The 25118-nt window shown below is 48.2% G+C and overlaps 2 protein-coding genes across 2 annotated transcripts; one reads left to right on the top strand and one right to left on the bottom strand.

The window, feature by feature from the left end:
- Nucleotides 1-334: 334 nt before the first annotated feature.
- Nucleotides 335-13109, top strand: LOC118081017 (lymphocyte antigen 6 complex locus protein G6c). Its single transcript, XM_035107114.3, has 3 exons — nt 335-512; nt 10432-10548; nt 11805-13109. Exons 1-3 carry the CDS (start codon nt 461-463, stop codon nt 12008-12010), a joined length of 375 nt encoding a protein of 124 aa, XP_034963005.1. The 5' UTR covers nt 335-460; the 3' UTR covers nt 12011-13109.
- A 650-nt stretch (nt 13110-13759) lies between these two features.
- Nucleotides 13760-16920, bottom strand: LOC118081021 (uncharacterized). Its single transcript, XM_060270821.2, has 3 exons — nt 16785-16920; nt 15079-15192; nt 13760-13942 (listed from the first exon to the last, which is right to left on the bottom strand). Exons 1-3 carry the CDS (start codon nt 16834-16836, stop codon nt 13782-13784), a joined length of 327 nt encoding a protein of 108 aa, XP_060126804.1. The 5' UTR covers nt 16837-16920; the 3' UTR covers nt 13760-13781.
- Between the last annotated feature and the right edge of the window lie 8198 nt (nt 16921-25118).

Raw genomic sequence — 25118 nt, 5'->3', positions numbered from 1 at the left:
CTCCATCAGGTCTCGTCTTATATTCAATTCCTGCACCAGCCCAGATACCAGGCTCCTTGCCTATGAACAAGCCATGGCAAAGAGAATAGCAGGGATTGCAAAATGTGGTTGTAGGGCTTTGCTGTGGGTGTGGACTCGTCATTTGTGTCTCCCGATCCTGGAAATTTGCCGTCAATCGCACCTGCATCTTTAATTCCATGCAACCACCCACCCTCTGCTTCATCTCCCAAAGGTGTGTCTCTCCTCCCCTGCCACTTCCATTGGATGCTCCTCAAAACCTCGACAAGAATAAAGGCTTCATTCTAGAACGCCTCTCTTCTCTGAAGCCCTACTTGAAAGAGTCCTTGTTGCAGAAGAGCTGAGCTGGGCGCTTTTCTCCTTTTAGCCTCCTCGCCATTTCCATAGGCACATTCCTCCACCATCTCCTCCTCTCTCTTTCCCTCTTGTGACATTTATCAAGATGAACAAGTACCTTCTCCTGGGCTTTTCTGTTCTGATCTTCTGCACAGTTGGTAAGTGCCAGCTTTTATAAGAAAGGAGAGCAGTGTGTGTGTGTGTGTGTGTGTGTGTGTGTGTGTGTGTGTGTGTGTTTGTTTGTTTGTTTGTTTTCCCCCTGAAATATTTGTGCGAATAATAGCGAACAGACTAATCAATTAAGATAAAAAAATTCCTTCAGTAGCACCTTAAAGACCAACAAAGTTTTTATTTTGGTATGAGCTTTCGTGTGCATGCACACTTCTTCAGATACCTGCATGCACACGAAAGCTCATACCAAAATAAAAACTTAGTTGGTCTTTAAGGTGCTACTGAAGGAATTTTTTTATTTTGCTTCGACTCAGACCAACACGGCTACCTACCTGTAACTAATCAATTAAGTTTTAAGAAAAGAGGGAGAATGAGTGGCATTCTATCTCCTTTATTTCATCTACACTCCAGGAGTTCACCTGAAGAGAATAATCTCTCTGTAGCTGGCTCAGGTTTGCCATTCTGGTCCATGTGGTGTTGGTGGTGGTTCAGCAGCACAAGCTCTGACAGTTATATAGTGTGTGCAGGGGTTAGGGAAAGGAGAGAAGGTTATCTCGGAGAGCATTTAAATGCAAAACTATTTAATTTGCACCTTCTAAAACAACTCACTTGTGTGAATTTTGCAATGCAGCTCTCCAAGCAAGCAATGCATACAACAATGTGGGCATTATGGTAATGTGTGCACAACATACGCCTATTTGTGCAAATAACACAGAGAAACACATTGTACTAGCGGGAGTGACCTGCGGGAATGTTTTTGTGAGGACACTTTTAAAAATGCTAAAGTGGAAATGTGTTTAGCTGAATCTACATTGGTACCTCGACTTGCAAATGACTCGACAACCGAATTTTTCGACTTACGAATGGGGCAAATGGCCGCGCACTTACGAATGTCTCGACATCCGAAAGGAAACCGCGGCGGTTTTAGATAGGGATTTTTCGACTTACGAATTTTTAGATGGGGTTGCTTCGACTTACGAATTTTTCTGTTTCTAATGCATTCCTATGGGAAATCGCGTTTCCAGTGGCGCTTTTTGACTTACGAATTTTTCGACCTACGAAGGTGCCTTCGGAACGGATTAAATTCGTAAGTTGAGGCAGCACTGTAATCAATCGATTCACCTTTTACTAGTGGGAGTACATTGGGGTGGATCCAACTAAATCATATTCAGAGGAGACCCTCGATTAGATATAAGTTAGTGGTGTCCATTAATTTCAATGTGTCTACTCTGGGTAAGACTAACACTGACTGCTTACCTTAAAAAAAAAAGTGAATCTAAAGGATTGTGAATGGAAAGGTGAGCCAGGCGTTAACTTATGTTCATGTTAAGTTTGAAATTTTGAATAAGGATACTTTTCCGCCCCCTTGTGAGCATGGGCGTAGGCAAGGGGGGCAGGAGGGGGCAGCTGCCCCCCCCCCTAGAAGCAAAAAATTAATGTATTTTACAGACCATAACCAGCACTTTTCCCCTCCAAAAACTGAAGTGGAAAGGGCTTTGCTTTAGCAAGAGCAGCTAAGTCTCCGCTTGCTGGGGGGGGGGGGACACAGCTGTAACAAAAACACATCAAATAAATAAAGCAAAGTGGCTACCAGTAGTTACGCAGTTAAGACAATGGAGCATATATCCCCAGGCAAGATTCGATAGCTGACCATTTTACCCTATTGTTCTTAAGTGGGAGTTGTTAATGAGCATTCAGGAGCATTAAGAGTTCTATTGGCGATTTAATGAGGGTGGAGACTCAGAGGATTCAATTTGACTAAGGTGGCTCTGCAAGTCTAAAAGGAAGTGAATAAGAAAGGGGGGGGCTGTAGCTTTGACAGACACAGTGATGTTTATAAAAAGCAGTGGTGTTCCAGTCTGCCCCTCCTCCTGCATCTGTATACTGTAAATCAGGGGGGGTTCAGGTCAAAGCTGTTGAGTTTTTTTAAGGAAGGGAAGCCCTGTTTTGGGGGTTTAGGTCAAACTTGTTGAGCTTCTTTTAGGAGGGAGGGAGGCCCATTTTTGTTTAGGGCTTCAGGTCATAGTTCAACTTTTTTTAGGGAGGAGGAAAATTTTGGGTGAGCTTTTTTTAGGGGTGCCAGTGACCTACCAGTGATCTACCAGAGACATCCAGTGATCTACTGGTAGATCACAATCTACCTGTTGGACGTGCCTGCTGTAAATCAAGCAGAGAGAAAGCTGCTTACAAGGCTCCTGTACATGCAGAGTTCCAGCATCACAGCTTCACCCAGAGGCACCCACAAATATGAGTTATCCCTCTCTCTATTTCTTCCTTCCTTCCATCCCTCTTCCATCCTTAATAAAATACGGGGGGGGCAGATAAGCCCCACATAGAAAGCCCATCAACATGGGGGGATGACTCTTTCAAATACGGTATTTACCAGTAATTTGGGGGGGGGAGGCACCTAGGCCTCTAGGAGTTGGCTGCTCTGCCTAGGAGTAGGACAATTCAAGAAAGCAGAATGATGAATATGCTATGGTAATATATCAATAGAATCATAGAATTGTAGTTGGAAGGGACCACAAGGGTCATCTAGTCCAACCCCATGCAATGCAGGAATTTTTTCATAAGGTGGGGCTTGAACCATGGTTGAAATATTATGCTGATATGCAGCAACGCCTCGGAGCCGTCGTGGCTGCGGCCATGCCATGCCTTGCCTCGCCCTCGCCCGCCCTGCCACCCCCTCTCGCCTGCCCGACCCTCCCGTCCTCTCCAGCCAAGCAGGGTAGCCGCCAACGCTGCCAGCCCCAGAAGCACAAGGTAGCCGCTGCCTCCGCCACTGCCACGATGTCATCAGGCCCGCTGGCCTGTAGCCCCGCCCACATTCCCACTTCGTGGCCCCTCCCCTCCTGTGCCTTGGCCCCGCCCCTGAACGACCATGGCTTGCCCCCCCCCTAGTTTTGATCCTGGCTACGCCCCTGCTTGTGAGTGTTGCAGGAGGCTTATAGTTTTCTGTTTACGACAGGTCTAGTGGAGGCTCTCTTGAGTCAAGCAAGCCAGCAAGCAAACAAAAACTGTTACTACTTCTCCTTGGACCGCATATGTCTGCTTAGCAAGGCAGGAGTTATGTCCATGATTAACGTTTGATAACCCAGGTGGCACTGTGGGTTAAGAGTCTAGGGCTTGCTGATCAGAAGGTCGGCGGTTCGAATCCCTGCAACGGGGTGAGCTCCCGTTGCTTGGTCCCAGCTCCTGCCCACCTAGCAGTTCAAAAGCACGTCAAAGTGCAAGTAGATAAATAGGGACCGCTCCGGCGGGAAGGTAAACGGCGTTTCTGTGCGCTGCTCTGGTTCGCCAGAAGCAGCTTTGTCATTCTGGCCACATAACCCGGAAGCTGTCTGCGGACAAACGCCGGCTCCCTCGGCCTATAGAGCGAGATGAGCGCCGCAACCCCAGAGTCGGACACGACTGGACCTGATGGTCAGGGGCCCCTTTACCTTTAAGGCAATCATCTTAATGATTATTCTGCATTGTTTTTAACAGTGTTTTGTTATTTATTGTGTGTGTGTATATATATCTATATACATGAGCGAGCGCACACAGAGAGCGAGAGCTGTAAAGGGCCACGATATTTTATGAGAAGTGACATATAGTTTTAATAAATCAATAATAATAATAATAATAATAATTTATTATTTATACCCCGCCCATCTGGCCGGGTTCCCCCAGCCACTCTGGGCGGCTTCCAAAAAAAACAGAAATTCTAAAATACAGAAATCCATCAAACATTAAAAGCTTCCCTAAACAGGGCTGCCTTGAGATGCCTTCTAAAGGTCTGGTAATTGTTCTCTTTGACCTCTAGTGGGAGGGCATTCCACAGGGTGGGTGCCACTACCGAGAAGGCCCTCTGCCTGGTTCCCTGTAACTTGGCTTCTCGTAATGAGGGAACCGCCAGAAGGCCCTCGGAGCTGGACCTCAGTGTCCGGGCAGAACGATGGGGGTGGAGACGCTCCTTCAGGTATACCGGACCGAGGCCGTTTAGGGCTTTAAAGGTCAACACCAACACTTTGAATTGTGCTCGGAAACGTACTGGGAGCCAATGTAGGTCTTTTAGGACCGGTGTTATGTGATCTCGGCGGCCGCTCCCAGTCACCAGTCTAGCTGCCGCATTCTGGATTAGTTGTAGTCTCCGGGTCACCTTCAAAGGTAGCCCCACGTAGAGCGCATTGCAGTAGTCCAAGCGAGAGATAACTAGAGCATGCACCACTCTGGAGAGACAGTCAGTGGGCAGGTAGGGACTCAGCCTGCGTACCAGATGGAGCTGATAAACAGCTGCCCTGGACACGGAGTTGACCTGTGCCTCCATGGACAGCTGTGAGTCTAAAATGACTCCCAGGCTGCGCACCTGGTCTTTCAGGGGCACAGTTACCCCATTCAGGACCAGGGAGTCCTCCACACCCGCCCGCCTCCTGTCCCCCACAAACAGTACTTCTGTCTTGTCAGGATTCAATCTCAATCTGTTAGCCGCCATCCATCCTCCAACCGCCTCCAAGCACTCACACAGGACCTTCACCGCCTTCACTGGTTCTGATTTAAAAGAGAGGTAGAGCTGGGTATCATCAGCATACTGATGGACACCCAGCCCAAACCCCCTGATGATCTCTCCCAGTGGCTGCATATAGATGTTAAAAAGCATGGGGGAGAGGACAGAACCCTGAGGCACCCCACAAGTGAGCGCCCAGGGGTCTGAACACTCATCCCCCACCACCACTTTCTGAACACGGCCCAGGAGGAAGAAGCGGAACCACTGCATGACAGTGCCCCCAGCTCCCAAGCCCTCTAGACGGTCCAGAAGGATGTTATGGTCGATGGTGTCAAAAGCCGCTGAGAGATCCAGCAGAACAAGGAAACAGCTCTTACCTTTGTCCCTAGCCCGCCGGAGATCATCGACCAGTGCGACCAAGGCAGTTTCAGTCCCATGATGAGGCCTGAATCCTGACTGGAAGGGATCCAAATGGTCCGCTTCTTCCAGGCGTGCCTGGAGTTGTTCCGCAACCACTCGCTCAATCACCTTGCCCAAGAATGGAAGATTTGAGACTGGGCGATAGTTGGCCATATTGGCCGGATCTAAAGATGGTTTTTTAAGAAGCGGTTTAATAACCGCCTCTTTCAGCGGGTCTGGGAAGGCTCCCTCATGGAGAGAAGCATTTACCAACCCACGAAGCCCATCGCCCAGCCCTTCCTGGCTAGCTTTTATAAGCCAGGATGGGCATGGATCAAGGAGACAGGTGGTTGGTTTCATTCGTCTAAGCAGCCTGTCCACATCCTCGGAGGTAACAGATTGAAATTGATCCCACAAAACTTGACTAGACAGGACTCTAGCACTCCCCCGCCCCGGCCCTGCTCCCACGGTGGAGTCTACCTCTTCCCGAATCTGAGCGACTTTATCTGCAAAAAACTTTGCAAAATCATTGCAGGAGATCATGTGGCCCGTACTGGGCCCGGATGGAGCAGGTGGTTCCGCTAAATTGCGAACCACCTGGAAGAGTCTCCTGCTGCTGTTTTCTGCAGATGCGATGGAGACGGTGAAGAAGGTCCTCTTCGCCGTCGCCATTGCCACTTGGTAGGCTCGAAGTTGAGCTCTAGCCCGTGTCCGGTCTGATTCAAAATGAGTTTTCCGCCACCGGCGCTCTAGCCGTCTCAACGACTGTTTCATTGCCCTCAGCGCCGGGGAAAACCACGGGGCTGTCCGGGCTCCATGCAATCTGAGAGGGCGCTTCGGAGCCAGACAGTCAATAGCGCTGGTTAACTCCGCATTCCAGCGGGCCACCAGGGAATCAGCTGAAAGGCCATCGACATGGGATAAAACATCCCCTACCACTCTTTGGAAGCCAATTGGATCCATTAAGTAGCGGGGGCGGACCATCCGAATCGGTCCCACCTCCCTGCAGAGGGAAAGGGTTGCGGAGAAGTCCAGTTGCACCAGAAAGTGATCTGACCATGGCACTTCTTTTGTTTCGCTTTTACTTAATGTCAGATCACCAACATCCATAGAGGTAAACACCAAGTCCAAGGCATGTCCGCGGCTATGAGTTGGGCCAGACTTATTCAGGGACAGCCCCATGGTGGCCATGCTTTCCACGAAGTCCCGAGCGGCTCCTTGTAAGGTCGTGTCGGCATGGATGTTAAAATCCCCTAAGACAACCAAGCTAGGTGTCTCCAGGAGCACATCCGACACGACCTGAAGCAGCTCGGGCAGGGAATCCTTGGTGCAGCGGGGAGGTCGGTACACCAAAAGGAATCCTGTACTGCCTCTATTGCCCAACTTCCAGAACATGCACTCAGAGAACTGGGTCTTCCCAATAGGACGCCTGGTGCAAACTAATGACTTCCTAAAAATCACTGCAACCCCCCCTCCCCGCCCAGATGGCCTGGGTTGCTGTGCATAAGAGAAACCTGATGGACTTTAACACCTTCATGAATGTCTTATGGGCCCACTACATTTTTAAAGGACTGCCTGGGCTTCTTGGGAGAGGAGCAGGACTCTGTACAGGTGTGCCTGTTTCAAGGCGTCGCTCCGCCTCAACATATCCAGGCACCACTAACAATCTCGGAAATCTCTCGGCGAGAAAGCGTTGCCTACCTTGCTCCAAGCTGCTTGCATCTCCACACGTTCCATTACTCTCCGCCCCTCCTGCCATCTTTCCATCTATTTCTCAGCTCGGCACACCCAGCCCAAAATGGAGGAGCTAGGATTTTCACAGCGCTCGCATTTCAGCTCCAGGGACAACAGTTATCGCCCTTCATCCTAACATTAACCCACCCATCTACAATATCCCATAATGGGAAATAAATGCACTAACCACAATACTCAGTGCTGCTTGCTGGAGAAATCTGTTTGGGTGTGGGAGCTTCATTGCTTTGAAGCTTTGAAGAACTCAGAAAACAATCCATTTAACCACGGGTGTATCATTCATTTAGGAAAGAGGAGTGTTGGCAATTGTGCTAGGGAGGGGTGAATGACTCAGCCATTGAAACAGAGCCTTATAAAAAGGTCTCTCACGAGTGCCTTGCCCTCCGTAAAAGAAGGAAGCCTAGTCTGGAGGAGAAAGGATGAGGAGCATGAAAGCCAATCAAAATTCCTGCCGTCTCGAAACTATGGTTGCAGCCACTCCTCAAACTGCCCACCGCTGACCTATGGTCCTCAAAAAACTGAAAAAGTTTCCCCACCCCGTTTGAAGCTGCTTGCATAAAACATAGGCCGTATCCATGTTGTTGTTGTTTAGTCGTTTAGTCGTGTCCGACTCTTCGTGACCCCATGGACCAGAGCACGCCAGGCACTCCTGTCTTGCACTGCCTCCCACAGTTTGGTCAAACTCATGTTCGTAGCTTCGAGAACACTGTCCAAACATCTTGTCCTCTGTCGTCCCCTTCTCCTAGTGCCCTCAATCTTTCCCAACATCAGGGTCTTTTCCAAGGATTCTTCTCTTCTCATGAGGTGGCCAAAGTATTGGAGCCTCAGCTTCAGGATCTGTCCTTCCAGTGAGCACTCAGGGCTGATTTCCTTAAGAATGGATAGGTTTGATCTTCTTGCAGTCCATGGGACTCTCAAGAGTCTCCTCCAGCACCATAATTCAAAAGCATCAATTCTTCGGCGATCAGCCTTCTTTATGGTCCAGCTCTCCAGGCCGTATCCATACCATACATCAAAGACACTCGGGTTTCCCCACATGTTCCTGGAAACTGTGGTTTGCTAAGGATGTGGGGGATTGTAGTTCTGTGAGGGGTAAACTGTGGTTTACAGGATCCTTTGGAGGAAGCCACTTTAAAAGTGTTTTCAGTGTATTACATGGATGCGATCGAGAACTATAGAGCTGGGTATTTAGAATGAAAGAAGATGCTAGTTGTAATAACACTTCACCACGGAATAATCTGCCTAAAACAGCCTATTTAGCCCTTTCCACCCCTGCACAGAAATGATGCAGTCCCTATTGGCCAGTGCCTATGATAACTTGCATCCTCTTTTTATTTTATTTTATGTATTGACTTGTAATTTTAAAAGGTAATTTTAAAAGGTCTTAACCACTTGACAAAAGATCTACATATTGTGGAATGAAGCGCAGGATAGGAGGATGATTAGACACATTTTGGCACAGTAGACTTTATTTTTTGAAAACCCAAGAGTACCTCTCTTTTTCAGTAATCAAAATATTGCAGTTCAGTGAGTGAAACTACCCAAATCAGGAAGCCGTCACGATCTGGCCTGCTCAGCTCCATTTTATGTATTTTCATGAGTGGTCAATATGGTATTCTTCAGCTGTTGTCAGACCTAAAATTCATATCGGCTCCAGCATGGCCAATGGCCACGGATTATGGGAGTTCTAGCCCAACAACGGCTAGAGGGAACCCCCCTTTTTCCAGAACATAATACCTACCAGGAATTGACCCAGGGTGGATTACTATAGGCGTGCTGCTGATTGATAGATGAGGACTTTTTGTGGATCTGCCCTATCTGCCTCTTGGTTCCCCATTTCATGTTTCACTGCGTGATGTGAATGTTTGACAGGCTTCTGATACATGTTACTGCGATGGGAAGCATCCACTCTCCAAACTGGGAGGGGAAACGAAGCCTTCTGCTTTAGGAACAGAAGAACTGGATAAGGCCCAAAGCCCATCTAGTCTAGCATCCTGCTCTCACGATCTCCAACCAGATGCCCATGGAAAGTCTTGCAAGCAGGACTCGAGCGCAACAGCACACATGTCACTTGCCATTCCCAGTGACTGGCATTTTGACGTATAGTGCCTCTCACAGTGAAGGGGGCGGTTGCTGCTTCTTTTAATTAATATTCTGTTGGGAAAGAGAGCACAATGTTTTCACAGGAGCTGCCTCAAAGCTGGCGAGAACAAATTAGCAAAATATGCGTCTCACAAGAGTGTTCTTGTCCCAGTGCCAGCTTGCTGTTATTTCTGCCATGTGTGTTAATCCCAGCAATGATTCATGTGCTGTGCTATCCTAGGGCATTCTCAGTGGTGTTTACTAAACTCTCTCACAAACATGTGACTATTCTTTTGGGATGTCCTGGTCTACCTCTTTCTTTTTAAACTTTATTATTCTTATTGTTTAGGGAGGGGGCGGTCTCAGCATTTAACTTTTTTATTTATGTTAGGCGCTTAGCATTTTGCCTTTGACTTGTCTTAGGTTAACAGAAAATAATAGAAATATTTAGAAAATCAACTTTCCATTTAGTTTTTTAAATATTTTGTATTGATTTTTTTTTATTTCAGGTAACTTTTATTTTAATCAAAAGACACACACACAGAGAGAGAGAGAGAGACAGAGACAGAGACAGAGACAGAGACAGAGACTGCAGAACACTTGTAAATGAATTTGTTTGTTTACGAGATTTTTAAAGCCACCTTTCTTCCAAGTTGGTCAAAGCTGTAGGCATTACACCGAACCCTCCTTATGCTCATAGAGATCATAGAATTGTAGAGTTGGAAGGGACCTTGAGGATCATCTAGTCCAACCCCCTGCAATGCAGGAATATGTAGCTGTCCTTTTCTGCTAGGAGGGTGAACAAGGTTCAAATTCCCACTCAGAGATTCAGGAATGCATTGCAGGGGTGGGTGAAGGAAAGTATGAGGGTTATCCAGCTACATCATACTCAAGAGCAGAAACACCAAAATGAATGAACGTGAATTATTTAGGTGCATGGATTTTAACGGATCTGCCCCGAACATGAATGATGTTAAAATATCACCCAGTGCATTTTAAGAGTCTTTATTGTGGCTTTTTTTTATTTAAAAAAAACAAACCACCTCACTATAATCACAGCTGTGGTATCAACACAGGGCAAACAGGCATCCTTTTGCAGCAAAGATTTATGAGCTTCCTGAGGTCATCGTCCCCCCTCCCCCATAAAAACAAAACCACGGCATGTCTATCTCTTCTTCTTTTTTCAGCACAAGGTCTGGTGTGCAAAGTTTGCAAATTCAAAGTCGGCGACCTCTGCTTCAAATCCGAAGATCCCTGCAAAGCCAATGAGGGCCAATACTGCGAAACAACCAAAGTGTATTCAGGTGAGACTGGGAAAGAGCGATTCCTCTGGTGTTTGAACATACAATACATAGCATTGTAGTTAGAAGGGATCCCCAAAGGTCATCTAATCCAACCCCCCCCCCGCAATGCAGCCATCCCAGCTAATCCCAGCCTCCCATCCTCCTTATACAACCTGGAACGGTCCAGGCCAACCTTATGGTGGCTGGGGCTCATGGGAGTTGTAGTCCAAAACTTCTGGTCAAGGCAGTGCTGGGATATATCAGTTGTTCAGTGGTGAGTAATGAGTAATGACCCCCCCCCCAAAGGAAACGGTGCAGCACTCAGGTCTCTCCAAGCACCTCTCTAATGCAGGATGGGATCTCCCAAAATCAAAGCCTTGTAGAGTTGGAAGGGACCATGAGGGTCATCTAGTCCAACCCCCTGCAATGCAGGAATCTTTCGCCCAACGTGGGGATTGAACCCTGAGATTAAGAGTCTCATGCTGTACGGTACATAGAATCATAGAATCATAGAGTTGGAAGAGACCACAAGGGCCATCCAGTCCAACCCCCTGCCAAGCAGGAAACACCATCAAAGCATTCTTGACATATGCCTGTCAAGCCTCTGCTTAAAGACCTCCAAAGAAGGAGACTCCACCACACTCCTTGGTAGCAAATTCCACTGCCGAACAGCTCTTACTGTCAGGAAGTTCTTCCTAATGTTTAGGTGGAATCTTCATTCTTGTAGTTTGAATCCATTGCTCCGTGGCCACTTCTGCATTTTTTTTAATATAAAAAATAAACCCAAATCATTTGAATGTCAGCAGAGACCTGCCGGACCAAACCAAAGGCCCATCGAGCCAACCATTTGATTCTCACAATAGCTAACCACGTGCCACTCTTGACCCCCCCCCCACAAGTAGGAGATGATTGCAGTAGCAAGCTCCTGCTTGTGATAATTCAGAGGCATGTTGTATTCTGAGTATTCTTCCTTTTGCAGAAGTCTCTTGCATTCAATCTGCTCCCTCCAAATGGAGCATTCCCCCCCCTTCAGAAAAAGCGCCGTGGATTCCAACAGTTCCCTCTGAATGGACTTCAAAGGGACTCCCTGCAACTGCCAATCAAAGTCCAGAGGAGGCTGCTGCAGCCGCCAATCGGCTGATCGGCAGTTATGGCAAGTCCGTTTGAAGGCGCCCTTCCAGTAGCGATCAGCTGTTTGGTGCTGAAAGTGCCTCTTGAAAGGAGGTTCCCTTCATTCACATCTCACACACCTCCTCCTCCTCCTCCTCTCCCAACAGGCAGCTTGAAGCTCTTCACCAAACACGGCTGTAGCAAGTACACAGAGCTCTGCAACAAGACCGAGCAGAGGGACAACGTCTTTGACATGAGCTACAACCGCACGTGCTGCAACTATGACTTGTGCAACGGGGCAGCCAGCACCAATCCCAGTCTCCCGTTCTTCGCCGGCCTCAGCTTGGCCCTGGGGTGGTGGCTGGCCCACTAAGATTGAGGACTAGCAGTGATGCTCTTCCCACTAACAGAACCTTGACCCTCTGCATCGCCTCGACCTCCTTTGAGCCTGCGGTGCGTGCCCGTGTGCCAAAATTTCCCTCACATGTGCGGATTTCAAAGCTTCCCACCTCATTCACTGCCTCTCCTGTAGGCTTGGTCAACCTGTGGACCCTCCGAGCCCAATGCAACCTGCCTGCCATCTGCAATGGTCCACCAGAGGCTCAGTCTCCTCTTCCCTCTACTCTGCCTGGGAAGCTGTGACAAGCGTATGGGTTGTGTTTGGCTTGTTGGGTCACAGGAATGTTAGGCCTTGCCTGCTCTGTGTATCAGGGGTGGGGAAACTTTTGTCCAGACCGGGCACCATATTCCCTTTTGGGGGGCCACATGGCAGTGGTGGGCGGGGCCAGAGGCAAAAAAGTGGGAGGAGTGATGAGTGCAATCCCCCCCTCCTTTGTACAGTAGGATCTTTTATGGGCACACTCACACACCCTTACACACCCTCTGCTGACCGGAATGTGCCCTCACACACTTGCTTGCCCAAAAGGAAGACAGGGGTGGTGGAGATGGGGTGTGGCCTAGGGAAAGGGGTGTGGCCTAGGGAAAGGGGCGTGGTCTAGGAAGAGGGGGGTGGCCTAGAGAGATCTTGTAGGACCCGTCTGAGAAGCCTGGAGGGACACATTTGACCCCATGTGTTAAGACATCCCCATCCCTGATGCGTATCAAGGCCTATTTTGTAATTTCCCATCCATCATCCACCTACCAAGCAGCTTTTGAAAATCCACAACCAGGTGATTTAGGCTGCGCCCATGAATTCTTCTCTGCTTTGTTCAAACTGATGATGAAAGTGAAGCCAAGCAGAAGAGGCTGCATGCCTTGCTCCATGGGTTCATTAAGCCTAAGCAGGTGCAATGCAGACCGAAGGATGTGGCTTCCTTATTCACCCTTGCCTCCCCCCTCCTCCACACCCTTTGTTTCCTCTTCATCAGATTTTTTTTTTAATTGTGAGCTCCTTAGGAGCAGGGCGGGTTTTGTGCTCCGGAAATCATGTTGTAGACTGGTGGTGCCAGGTAAATAAAACGAGCGATAATTCAGCTCGCGTCCGTAACACATGGCCTACATGCCAAAGAAGACAGGGACAGCGGCCTCTTAGCAGTCATTGCTCAGGAATTCTAAGAAACCCCCAAATCAGTGCAGTTTGGAAAGTGATGGGTAAAACAAGGAACCTGCTCCTTGGTCTCAGGAACCACCATGCAAAATTTGGCTGAAATTGGCACAGTTCTGAACAGCCCAGTCCACCATCTTGACTCAAAACAGCATCTGACTGTGTCCAAAACGTAGAGTGTGATCTCTGGAGTCACGCTGCAAAATTTGGTTAAGCTTTCTTAAGAGCAGAGGTGTACCTAGCCTCCGCCATCTTGATTCAAAATGGCAGCCAGCATCCAAACAGCCACCGCAAACACCACCCCTAAGCTCTGGAACCTTCACACCAAGTTTGATAACAATATCTCCAGAGGTGCCTGGACCTATAGGCAGCAGACGGACAGATTGGCAAACTGCTTTCCAAAATATATAATAGTGATAAATATATATGATGGTATGTATGTGTGGGAAGGAGAATGGTATTGTGTAGACCAAAGGTAGCAATGTGTGAGTAAGACAATGGCATTGGGTACGTAAGAGCGAAGAATCCCGTTTTTTCCCCAGGAGACACACAGCAGGGTGGAATAAAGACAACTGCAGCCATTGGCAATCCTCTCCACAGTTTAATTTCCGCCACGAGGCAGAGGTAGGGCTTTCCCATTACACTTGTCGGTGTCACAACAAGAATAAATGTGTGTGTATTTTCCCTCCTTTTCCACTGTGGTGCAGTAATCCGAATATTCATCACTTATACAGCCATAACTCATGTAATAGAGCTCGTCATCTGTGAGGGGAAAGACAATAATATGACCAAGGAATTCACCTTTCGGTAAAATGGGTGATGTCATAGGACAGCTTAAGGCCAACATACACTTCCATGCCCTCCAACATGTCAAAAAGAAAAACCAGGATGACATCATCTGGGAGGCCATCGCCACCCCCCTTTTTTGGATACTCCCAGAAATAATAATAATAATAATAATAATAATAATAATAATAATAATAATTGTAAGGTAATGGTAAAGGACCCCTGGATGGTTAAGTCCAGTCAAAGGAAACTATGGGGTTGTGGCGCTCATCTCGCTTTCAGGCCGAGGATGCCAGCGTTTGTCCACAGAAAGCTTTCTGGGTCATGTGGCTAGCATGACTAAACTGCTTCTGGCACAACAGAACACCGTGACAGAAACCAGAGCGCACGGAAACGCTGTTTACCTTCCCTCCGCAGCGGTACCTATTTATCTACTTGCACTGGTGTGCTTTTGAACTGCTAGGTTAGCAGGAGCTGGGACAGGCAACGGGAGCTCACCCTGTCAAGCAGATTCGAACCGCTGACCTTCCGATCGGCAAGCCCAAGAGCCTCAGTGGTTTAGACCACAGTGCCACCTGCATCCCTCTATGCCAAGCATCCCCAAACTTCAGCCCTCCAAATGTTTTGGCCTACAATTCCCATCATCCCTGACCACTGGTCCTGTTAGCTAGGGATCATGGGAGTTGTAGGCCAAAACATCTGGAGGGCCGCAGTTTGGGGGTGCCTGCTCTATGCAGTACACGGGCTTGTAAAACAACAGGCAACGGGAGCTCACACTGTCATGGGGATTCAAACCGCCAACTTTCTGATCGGCAATACCAAGAGGCTCAGTGGTTTAGACCACAGCGCCAGCCACGTCCAGGCCCTTTATTATTTGTAAGCCACCATCACCCAACAATCCGACCGGGTTCCAGCAGCTTCTGGTTTGAATCCCCAGCTTTAAGAAGCTGCCTTAGGCCAAGTCGGACTGTGGGCCTATCCGCCTCAGGGCCGCTAACCCCGACTAGCAGCGACCCTCTGGGATTCCTGGCTGAGTCCGTTTCCACCCCTGTCTGGAGATGCTGGGAACAAGGCGCCCTAGCACTGAGCTGCGGCGTATCGCCAGGTCTTACCAAGGTAGCCGGTATACGTGTAACACTTTCCGAAGCGAGTCTTGCATGTTTCTTCTGTCAAATAGCAGACCTTGCCATTTCCGGAACGGCAGAGCTTACACACGAGGCCTTGGGCTGAGGTTGGAAAGAAGTTGTCGAAAGTGAGGGCTTGGAGACAGTCTTTTCTCGTGGGGGAGCGAGGGTGAAAAACAGGAGAGGGGGTGGACAGGGATAATCTGGGAGCAGCTGTGTGTGGCTCTGAGCACCGTAAGCCAAGGAACCGCCTGCCATCCTCCCTCTTTGAAAATTAGGATGAGTTCATGGTTCCCCACCCTTTGGGAGCGTTAAGGACGGATTCTTGTAACCAGGGATGCTTAAGAAACAAGCGCCACCTTCTGCCTGAAGCTGGTACTTCTGGATCACCAAAGTGGAAGTGCCAGTTGCACACAAGTGGAGTGGATTTTGACTCACTCAACAAGGCTTGACTTTCCTTGCCCTTCGTGGCACCTGCTGCCACATAGTCCCAAGTCTGGCCCAGATGCTTGGAGGACACCCCAAAGCAGATGAGAGCTAGCAGCACAGGGGGCTGCAAGGGGGAGGAGAGGAAGGGGGAAACCTGCTCTGTGCTCTCAATGGAATGAATTTGTTCATGCCCTGAACCCCATCCGTTCCGTTTACGGGACATATAATGCATACGAATACAAATAGTATGTGTTTGTTTGGCTGACAGCCATTAGGAAAGACAAAAACACCTCAAGCAGAATAAAATCTTATTGCACAGTTTAGATAAGACATCTTGTCAGACAAGACTTTGCTCCCCTGAAGAATTTAACTTACCATCCCCACCAATTTTTATCCTTAAAATGGCTGCTCTAAGAGCAAAGCAGGTCACTTTTTCAGAGGTATAGGTCAGACATAATAATAATAATAATAATAATAATAATAATAATAATAATAATAATATATTATTTATACCCCGCCCATCTGGCTGGGTTTCCCCAGCCACTCTGGGCGGCTTCCAACAGAAACATTAAAATACACTAATTTCTTAAACATTAAAAGCCTCCCTAAACAGGGCTGCATTCAGATGTCTTCTAAAAATCTGGTAGCTGTTTTCCTTTTTGACATCTGATGGGAGGGCGTTCCACAGGGCAGGCGCCACCACCGAGAAGGCCCTCTGCCTGGTTCCCTGCAACTTGGCTTCTCGCAATGAGGGAACCGCAAGAAGGCCCTCGGAGCTGGACCTCAGTGTCCGGGCAGAACGATGGGGGTGGAGACGCTCCTTTAGGTATACTGGACCGAGGCCGTTTAGGGCTTTAAAGGTCAGCACCAACACTTTGAACTGTGCTCGGAAACGTACTGGGAGCCAATGTAGATCTTTCAAGACCGGTGTTATATGGTCTCGGCGGCCACTCCCAGTCACCACTCTAGCTGCCACATTCTGGATTAGTTGTAGTTTCCGGGTCACCTTCAAAGGTAGCCCCACGTAGAGCACATTGCAGTAGTCCAAGCGGGAGATAACTATAAAACATACGTATGTACAGAAATATGGAACTTTTTTTCCAATTCTGTACCTTCAAGGGGAAAAGGCTCACAAAGCACTTGGAAACTCATGCATGCCTCTGCTTCTTTTCTCTATAGACCTCTGTGCTTGCGCTCTCTCTCTCTCTCTCTCTCTCTCTCTCTCTCACACACACACACACACACACACACACTCACTCACTCACCAGGAGAGCAGAAGAGCAGCATAGAGACCCCAAGGAGAAGAATCCGATTCATCCTGAATAACGTACACAGTCTCCCAAGTGAATATCAAGAATGAAAACGGAGCCGTGGAATATTAGGAAGGTCTGGAGCTCTTTGGCTTACCAGTTTGTGCTCTCTGAGCCTCTGGGAACAGCCAGTGAGGTCCGGGGCAAAGGTGTGCTGTGCAAATGTTTTCTTTGGGGAAGAAATGCTGGCAGACACTGCTGCTAAACGGTGCCAGTTAACAGGTCTGAATGAAGTCGGGGACAAAGTTTCCACCTGTATCAACTTTGCCTAAGTACATTCTGTCCTGTATCTGCATTAATCTGCAAAATGTGTATCCATCTATCTCTATCCTACTCTCTGGAGCAGCAGAAAACAAGCTTGCTCCATGCTCCATTTCCCATGGGACGGCTCTTCAGATATCATATCACCTCTCAGTCTTCTCTTCTCCAGGCAAAACAAGATTTTACACACCTCCTCCTGCATTGCAGGGGGTTGGACTAGATGACCGCCAGGCCCCTTCCAACTCTACAATTGTATGATTCCATGATTCTCCAGTCTCCACAGCAGTACAAGATTCCAGGAGTTGCAGCCGCACTTTACACACCAAGGGTCTCTGTTTCCTTGGGGAAACGAGGCACAGCAGAGACTGTGGTGTCTTTATGATATATGGTTTGTTTATTTACACAAGGGTCCTCAGCATCCATACTCCAAGAGGTTCTGGCTTCTCCTATAGCCACAGCAGCCATTGACCTAAACAGACCCTGCCCATTGGGCTCTCAGACATTGCTCTCTCCTCCTCTCTCCAGCCCACCGCTTCCTAACCCTGTTACTTAACTTCTAACACTCTGCACTAAGCTTCTGCCCACAAAAAGCAAAAATCTGGACACAAAAGTTGTTGAGCTTTTTTGGCAAAGTGGTTGAGCTTCTTCTTCTTCTTCTTCTTCTTCTTCTTCTTCTTCTTCCCAAAGTTATTCAGCTTTGGGGGGGGGGCAACAATGTTTTTGAGCGGGCTTCCGGGTTCAGCGCCAGCGCCGATCGGCGGGGTTTCGTCTCGTCTCCGAGACAGCCCGTCCCTGCTAGGAGTGGGGAGGGCAGCGAGAGCGACGCTGCGCCCCTTAGAACCTCGGGAAGGGCGTCCCGGGGGCAAATTTGCTCGGCACAGCCCCAATCCGGACTCCCCAACCCTTCGGCTAGCTCTAATAAGAGCTCCGGAGCGAGGAGGGTAGAAGTCGCGGGGGCCATTTTGAGCGGCAACGTTATTCTAGCAGGGAGAAGCTTCAAGCCGAAGGCGGAGAGCGCTGGATTCTTCCGAAAATAAAACGATTGGAAACAAGACTGTAAGTAACCTCACGATTTGGATTATAAAACAATTTGGATCTGGGAGAGAGGGGAGAAAAGAGGAAGCCACCCCCCCCCCCACGGCAACAAAAGAGACAGTAAATAGAAACCCGAAGCCGTAAACAGAAGATTTGCAATTCAAAAGGATCCCTCAAAGGCATCAAAGAGAATCTCCCCTTTGATGCAGGGTGAAAGGGGAGAGAGACTGTGGTTGTGAGTGCCCTGCAGCAAGAGGTAAAGACTAAGAAAAACCTTTCTTTTCCTCGGGAGCCGGCAGCCCAGACAACCCAGTGAGTTGATCAGGATTTATAAGTCAATTTTTATTTCACTTTGTATTTCTGGACTTTGTGGAATTTCTTTTTTGGTTTAAATGTTTGTGAAATGTGAGTTCGAACTTTATTGTTAATAAGACTTGAAGAATGCAGCCAGTTTGTTAAAATGGAGTCGAGAAAATAAACTGTGATCATATTCCACCCCACGTGACAAGTTTTGACCTTGGCAGGATTGAACTATGTCAACAAAAAAGTGTTCCCCTGAGTTCCAGCGGTCTGTTTTGACCTTAATGTGGGAAACAAGAATAGAACTATGTCAAGAGGAGACACGACGGCAAGAGTTACAGCAACAATTTCAGATGGTGATGGCAGAATATGATTTTTTAGAAGATGAAGCTTTTGACACTGAAAAAGATGAATGTGAGAATGACAATGATGGTGACTGTGATTTGGAAGGAAAAGATGAAGATGAGGACTGTGATGATTCAACACAAAATGAAGCACACCACGAAAAAAATGATGACTTTACTCTACAAAAAGTTGGATGGAGTGCCCTGCCTTTGAGGGGGGCACGATTGGTATTACTGGAACTCCAGAACGCCCACAGGGAAGAAGGAAAAAATATGCAGAGAAGAGAAGAAATTCAGGGGTCCTGTATGGTGGCCTGGATGGCAAAAGACTGTAAACAGGGGGTGGGGTGAAGGGAAAGTGATGTTGTGATTATAAGGATGGATTAACAGGTTTATAACTGGTCTGCTGATTATGGAATTTGCTGGATTGGGGGGGTGGAGCCGATAATCGGGGATGTAAGGTTAAATTGAGAATAGTTATAGTTTTAAAAGTGAATGGATTTTGGAAAAATGTGAAAAAATGGAGGCTTATAGAGGGAGTAAAAATTAGGCACGGGAAGATAAAATGGGAGTTTGATTTTTCAGTGATTTGAATATTAGATGAAAATGTTAACAATTGATTTATAAGTTGTATAAGATACAAAGGTGTATTTTTATAAAGTAAGAAACTGTTGCAGATGATAAAAAAGGGATGAAAACCGGGGAAGGGGGGGAGGGGAAGCCCACAAAATATGGTTTTACAATTATGAATGTAAGAAAAAATTTTCTGTTTTGTATTGTTTTTTTCTCTTTTTTTGCCCTTTCTTTTTTCCCTTTTTTCCTATTTCTATTTTTCTCTTTTTTTGGTATGACAATAGATGGTTGGATGGATGGCCTCCTGCGTACTGCCCTGGTTTGCTGGAGCTCCCTGGTGGCAGGGGGGGCTTTGGGGTCAGGGGAGGGGGAGGAGGACAGAAATCCAAGCATAAAATGGACCATCTCTGACTGTTCACATACATGGGATACTTCTGTGGCAGGGGAGGACCCATGTGGGTGGGTAGGAAGGAGGTGGAAAAGGTGTTTATGTATGTACCGTTTTTTTTTGTTTTTTTTGTATTTTGTAAAATTAATAAAAAGTATGTTTTAAAAAAAAACAATGTTTTTGAGCTACTTCATTTTTTGACCAAAATTGTTTAGCTTTTGGGGGGGGGCAGGGGGCCAAAGTTGTTGAGCTTTTTAAAGTTTGGCCCCAAATTGTTGAGCTCTGAGTTTCTGAACTATTTTTAATTAGGTAAAGGTAAAGGGACCCCTGACCATTAGGCCCTGTCGTGACCGACTCTGGGGTTGCGCGCTCATCTTGCATTATTGGCCGAGGGAGCCGGCGTATAGCTTCCAGGTCATGTGGCCAGCATGACAAAGCCGCTTCTGGCAAACCAGAGCAGCACATGGAAACACCGTTTACCTTCCCGCTGTAGCGGTTCCTATTTATCTACTTGCATTTTGACATGCCTTCGAACTGCTAGGTTGGCAGGAGCTGGGACCGGGCAACGGGAGCTCACCCCGTCACAGGGATTCGAACCGCCGACCTTCTGATCAGCAAGCCCTAGACTCAGTGGTTTAACCACAGCGCCACCTGGATACCTTATTAATTACATTTTTAATTACATTCGGCAAAATCTACACTACCAACATGGGCTGCCCAATGTCCAGATTTCCCCAGACATTTCAGTGATTTCCGCCCGGACGCTGTTTACAAGGGCTGAATACCAGACCTAGGGCAACCCGACCTCTGACCCTCTGGTTGTGTTAACAACCCATAACCCCAGGCTAACACCTCCAATGAAATTAGTCCAAGTTTCTAAGCACCAGCCTGCCTTGATTAGCGCTTATCACATGGGAATTCCAGAGGAATTAGAAACGGCAGGTCAAATACACACATGGCTCTAACACACAAGCACCAATTAAATTCTAGCTTTTGCAGAGCCCAGGTGTTCAGCACCTGCAAACCTGTAATAATACACAACTCCCTCAACTGTTTCTCATAAGGAACTGTAGCCCGTTCTCTCTGTAGTCCCCTGAACACTTGAGCACACACTCTCACAAACATTTTCATTCACCAGGAAAGCAGCATGGAGACCCCAAGGAGAATCTGATTCATCCTCAATAATGTAAACATTCTCCCAAGCAAATATTAAGAACTAGCTGGCCCTTCACACGTTGCTGTGCGTTAGTCTGTGAAATGGAGGGTAATAGCCCCCCTTCAGATCCCCCTGAGCCTCAGAGTCCCCCTGAGTCGAGGCGAGACACTGTGGAGAGGGCAGGTTTCATCCCTGTGTCTCCCCCCCCCGTTCTGACCCATTACGTATCCCTGCCCTCTATTCACCCCCCCACCTCCACTTGGCCTAGTCTGGAAAGTGGCCTAGTCTGCAAAGCCGAGGGGAGATATTGTGGAGAGGGCAGGTTTCATCCCTGTGTTCCCCCCCATCCTGTTCTGACCCATTACGCATCCCTGCCCTCTATTGCCCCCCCCTTACCTCCACTTGGCCTAGTCTGGAAAGCGGCCTAGTCTGTCTGATAATGGCCGCCTGTGTGGTTTCAGTTGCTTGGTTGATGATGATGTCATTTGGTTTGTGGGTGTGGCTTAGATTTCACAGGAAGGGAGGGGGTGTACTGTGGGAGGAATTCCACTTGACGGCGCTGTTTGAGTTGGTGGAAAACCAGGTCTGTACCTGCGCAGGTGTGCTATTTGAGGGATTTTTGCCCCCAACAACGCGCGGGGAGTGGCCTGGATCGTTGTGTCACAATTTCAGGACGATCGGTCAAGTGGTTACGGAGAAAAGTGGAACCTGGATTTTCACATTTTTATATATATAGATAAATGATGGGCTTGAGGGCATCCTGAGCAAGTTTGCAGACGACACCAAATTGGGAGGGGTGGTCAATACCCCAGGATCACACTTCAAAATGACCTTAACAGATTAGACAACTGGGCCAAAACAAACAAGATGAATTTTAACAAGGAGAAATGTAAAGTACTACACTTGGGCAAAAAAAAATGAAAGGCACAAATACAGGATGGGAGACACCTGGCTTGAGAGCAGTACATGTGAAAAGGATCTAGGAGTCTTGGTAGACCACAAACTTGACATGAGTCAACAGTGGGATGCAGCAGCTAAAAAAGTCAATGCAATTCTGGGCTGCATCAATAGGAATATAGCATCTAGATCAAGGGAAGTAATAGTACCACTGTATTCTGCTCTGGTCAGACCTCACCTGGAGTACTGTGTCCAGTTCTGGGCACCACAATTCAAGAAGGATACTGACAAGCTGGAAAGTGTCCAGAGGAGGGCAACCAAAATGGTCAAGGGCCTGGAAACGATGCCTTATGAGGAACGGCTTAGGGGGCTGGGTATGTTTAGCCTGGAGAAGAGAAGGTTAAGGGGTAATATGATAGCCATGTTCAAATATATGAAAGGATGTCATATGGAGGAGGGAGAAAGATTGTTTTCTGCTGCTCCAGAGAAGCGGACACGGAGCAATGGATTCAAACTTCAAGAAAGAAGATTCCACCTAAACATTAGGAAGAACTTCCTGACAGTAAGAGCTGTTCGGCAGTGGAATTTGCTGCCAAGGAGTGTGGTGGAGTCTCCTTCTTTGGAGGTCTTTAAGCAGAGGCTTGACAGGCATATGTCAGGAATGCTTTGGCGGTGTTTCCTGCTTGGCAGGGGGTTGGACTGGATGGCCCTTGTGGTCTCTTCCAACTCTATGATTCTATTCTATAAACCAGGGCTGCAGAATCCTAAGCCGATTGGGAGCTCTTTTGCTTACTTTCTGCGTTCCACGCTCCAAGCCTCTGGGGACAGCCAGTGATGTACACAGGACAAAGGTTTGGTAAATGTTTTCTTTTGGGAAGAAATACTGGCCAGACACTCTAACCAAACAGTGCCAGAGGATGTAAAATTTTAGCAGATCTGAACTTTTGCATGTGTTCACCCATAAGTCCACAGCACGACTCTATCTATCTATCTATCTATCTATCTATCTACTATTTTTAATGCCAGGGTACACTCTGAAAGCTGGGTCGATCTGAGTCTGCTTAGTAATTGGGAGATTGCCTGAGAATACGGCCTCGGGTTCAACGGCGGAAGAAAAGTGGGATATAAAGGCAAGGCAATAAAGAATAAACAAGCCCAATCCTCATAGAAATTTGCATTTAATTAATACGCTTTTCCTAGAAAATGTATGCGCCTTTCAATATATGCATTTCTAAACCATTTTGAATACAATTTTTGAACCAAGAAACAGCATCTGAAGATTTGGAAAGTGAAATTGGATATAGATAATCAAGCTCCTATACACATTTTGGTCCGGGGGTGCATGTGGTGCCCCTGGTCAATTCATGTCAGGATTTGCAAAGATCAGGTTCCACAAACAGCACTAATTTGATCTGCTTTTCCATGGCAGGCAGGGGGCATTATATTCCCGAACGCTTTTTCACAGGAGGGAAAAAATAGCCATAGCGAATTACATATAGTAAACAATCACGTGCCCAAGGGTACACAATGGATTGAGAACCACATGTCTGGGGGGGGGTGGAATATGGGCCCCCAGACCTCTTTAGCTGGCCCTTGGGACTCTCATCAGGTCACACCCACTGCCCAGCAAGCCCTCCTCTCCCCAGGTCCAGCATCTTGCCAGCCTTCCATTGCAAACTATTTTGAGTGTTTCTGCCTTTCTGAAATGTGCCCTTGAACTCGGCTTGTTGCTTGCCTAGATGAGGAATTGAGAGGCGTCAGGGACTGACAGGATGCTGATGACTGCACTGGGGGAAGAGGGCTGGAGTCTGACTCAGAAGATGGGGTTGGTGATTTCCAGGGAAGTGTACCAATCCAGGAGGCAAGAGGCAGAGGCAGGGGAGGCTTCAGAGACAGAGAGTGGAGCACAGAATGGGTCAGAACAAGGGGAGGAAGAAGCAAGGCAAGCGGAAGGCTGGGCGATTCCCCACCATCTCCTGAGCCACTGTGTCCCAGAACCAAGAGGGGAATGAAAAGGGATAAGCAAAGGACGTTGCCACGCAGGCGCAGTCTCCGGGTGCATGTTCACAGCCCGTCGGGCAAAGGCACTGATGGAAGGAGAGTGACCCCGTTTCTGCAACTGCTCCATAGAGTGTGGACCTGGGAAGAGCTGCCTCGACGCTAGATTGCTGTGCGCAGGTATACAGGGATGCAGAAGCGACTGTGTTCACAATAAATGATAACTGCCATGTATGTTCCTTTGGCTGGGAAGCACCCTTGACAAGAGGCGTGTGTGTGTATGTGTGTGCATGCTCACACACCACTGCGAATGAATGAATGAGTGCTGAAAACAAGATCTCGAATGTTCCTTTGAAGGCGGGGCTCGCTGACGGCACTGATCAGCTGATCGGCACTGCCAGAAAGCCCCACTGTGATTGGCCACAGTAGGGAGTTCCCCATCGGCATGCCCTATCACTTTCAGTGAGCTCCTTTGAAGTTGTCACGTGATATCTTAATGACATTGGGTGACTGACAGGTGGGTGGCTCCACCTGCCCGTCACAAGGGCAGTGGCGGAGCTTCATGCTCCGGCACTGGGGGCGGAGAGCAGGCAGGGGTGGGGCTGGTGCGTGTCCTGGGGCAGGGCGCACGCTCTGGGGGCGTGGTATGCCACCTGCAGGGGCGTGGCATACATTCTGGGGTCAGGGCGCGCGCTCTGGGGGCGTGACGCGCCGCCCGCAAGGGCGTGGTACGCATTCTGGGGCGTGGTACGTCACCTGCAGGGGCGTGGCATACGCTCTGGGGTCAGGGAACACCGCCTGCGGGGGGGTACCGAGCGCGGGCGGGGGGAGCAGCCACGATGGCACCCCACTGGGATCATGCCGCCAGGGGCGGCATGCTCCCATCGCCCCCCCTCTTCCTACACCCCTGCACAAGGACCCATGAGAGGTTGGAGACCTTGCTGGTCTTGAAGGAACCCTGCCCTTATATATACAGTCAAAGAAAATCCGTTCCAGAAGTCTGTTCGACTTCCAAAACATTTGGAAACCAAGGCACAGCTTCCGATTGGCTGCAGGAAGTTCCTGCAGCCAATCGGAAGCTGTGGAAGTCGCGTCAGATGTCTGGGTTCCAAAGAACTTTTGAAAACCGGAACAATCACTTCTGAGTTTTGAATGTTTAGTAGCCAAAATGTTTGACTCCCAAGGTGTTTGGAAACGAAGGTACGATTGTAAAGTGATATGACTGCAGCTTTTCCACAGTCATGCTAATGAATAAACCCAAGTCAGGGCCAAAGCTTACCACCATGCTGCTGCCCTCCATGTTTTTTTTTTAGGAAGTTTTTGGTGTAGCCACTCTT

Source organism: Zootoca vivipara, chromosome 2, assembly GCF_965207765.1.
Source record: "Zootoca vivipara chromosome 2, rZooViv2.hap1.1, whole genome shotgun sequence".
Classification (NCBI taxonomy): Eukaryota; Metazoa; Chordata; class Lepidosauria; order Squamata; family Lacertidae; genus Zootoca; species Zootoca vivipara.
Note: the sequence above shows the minus strand (reverse complement) of the source record. Positions and strands in the feature narration are given on the sequence as shown.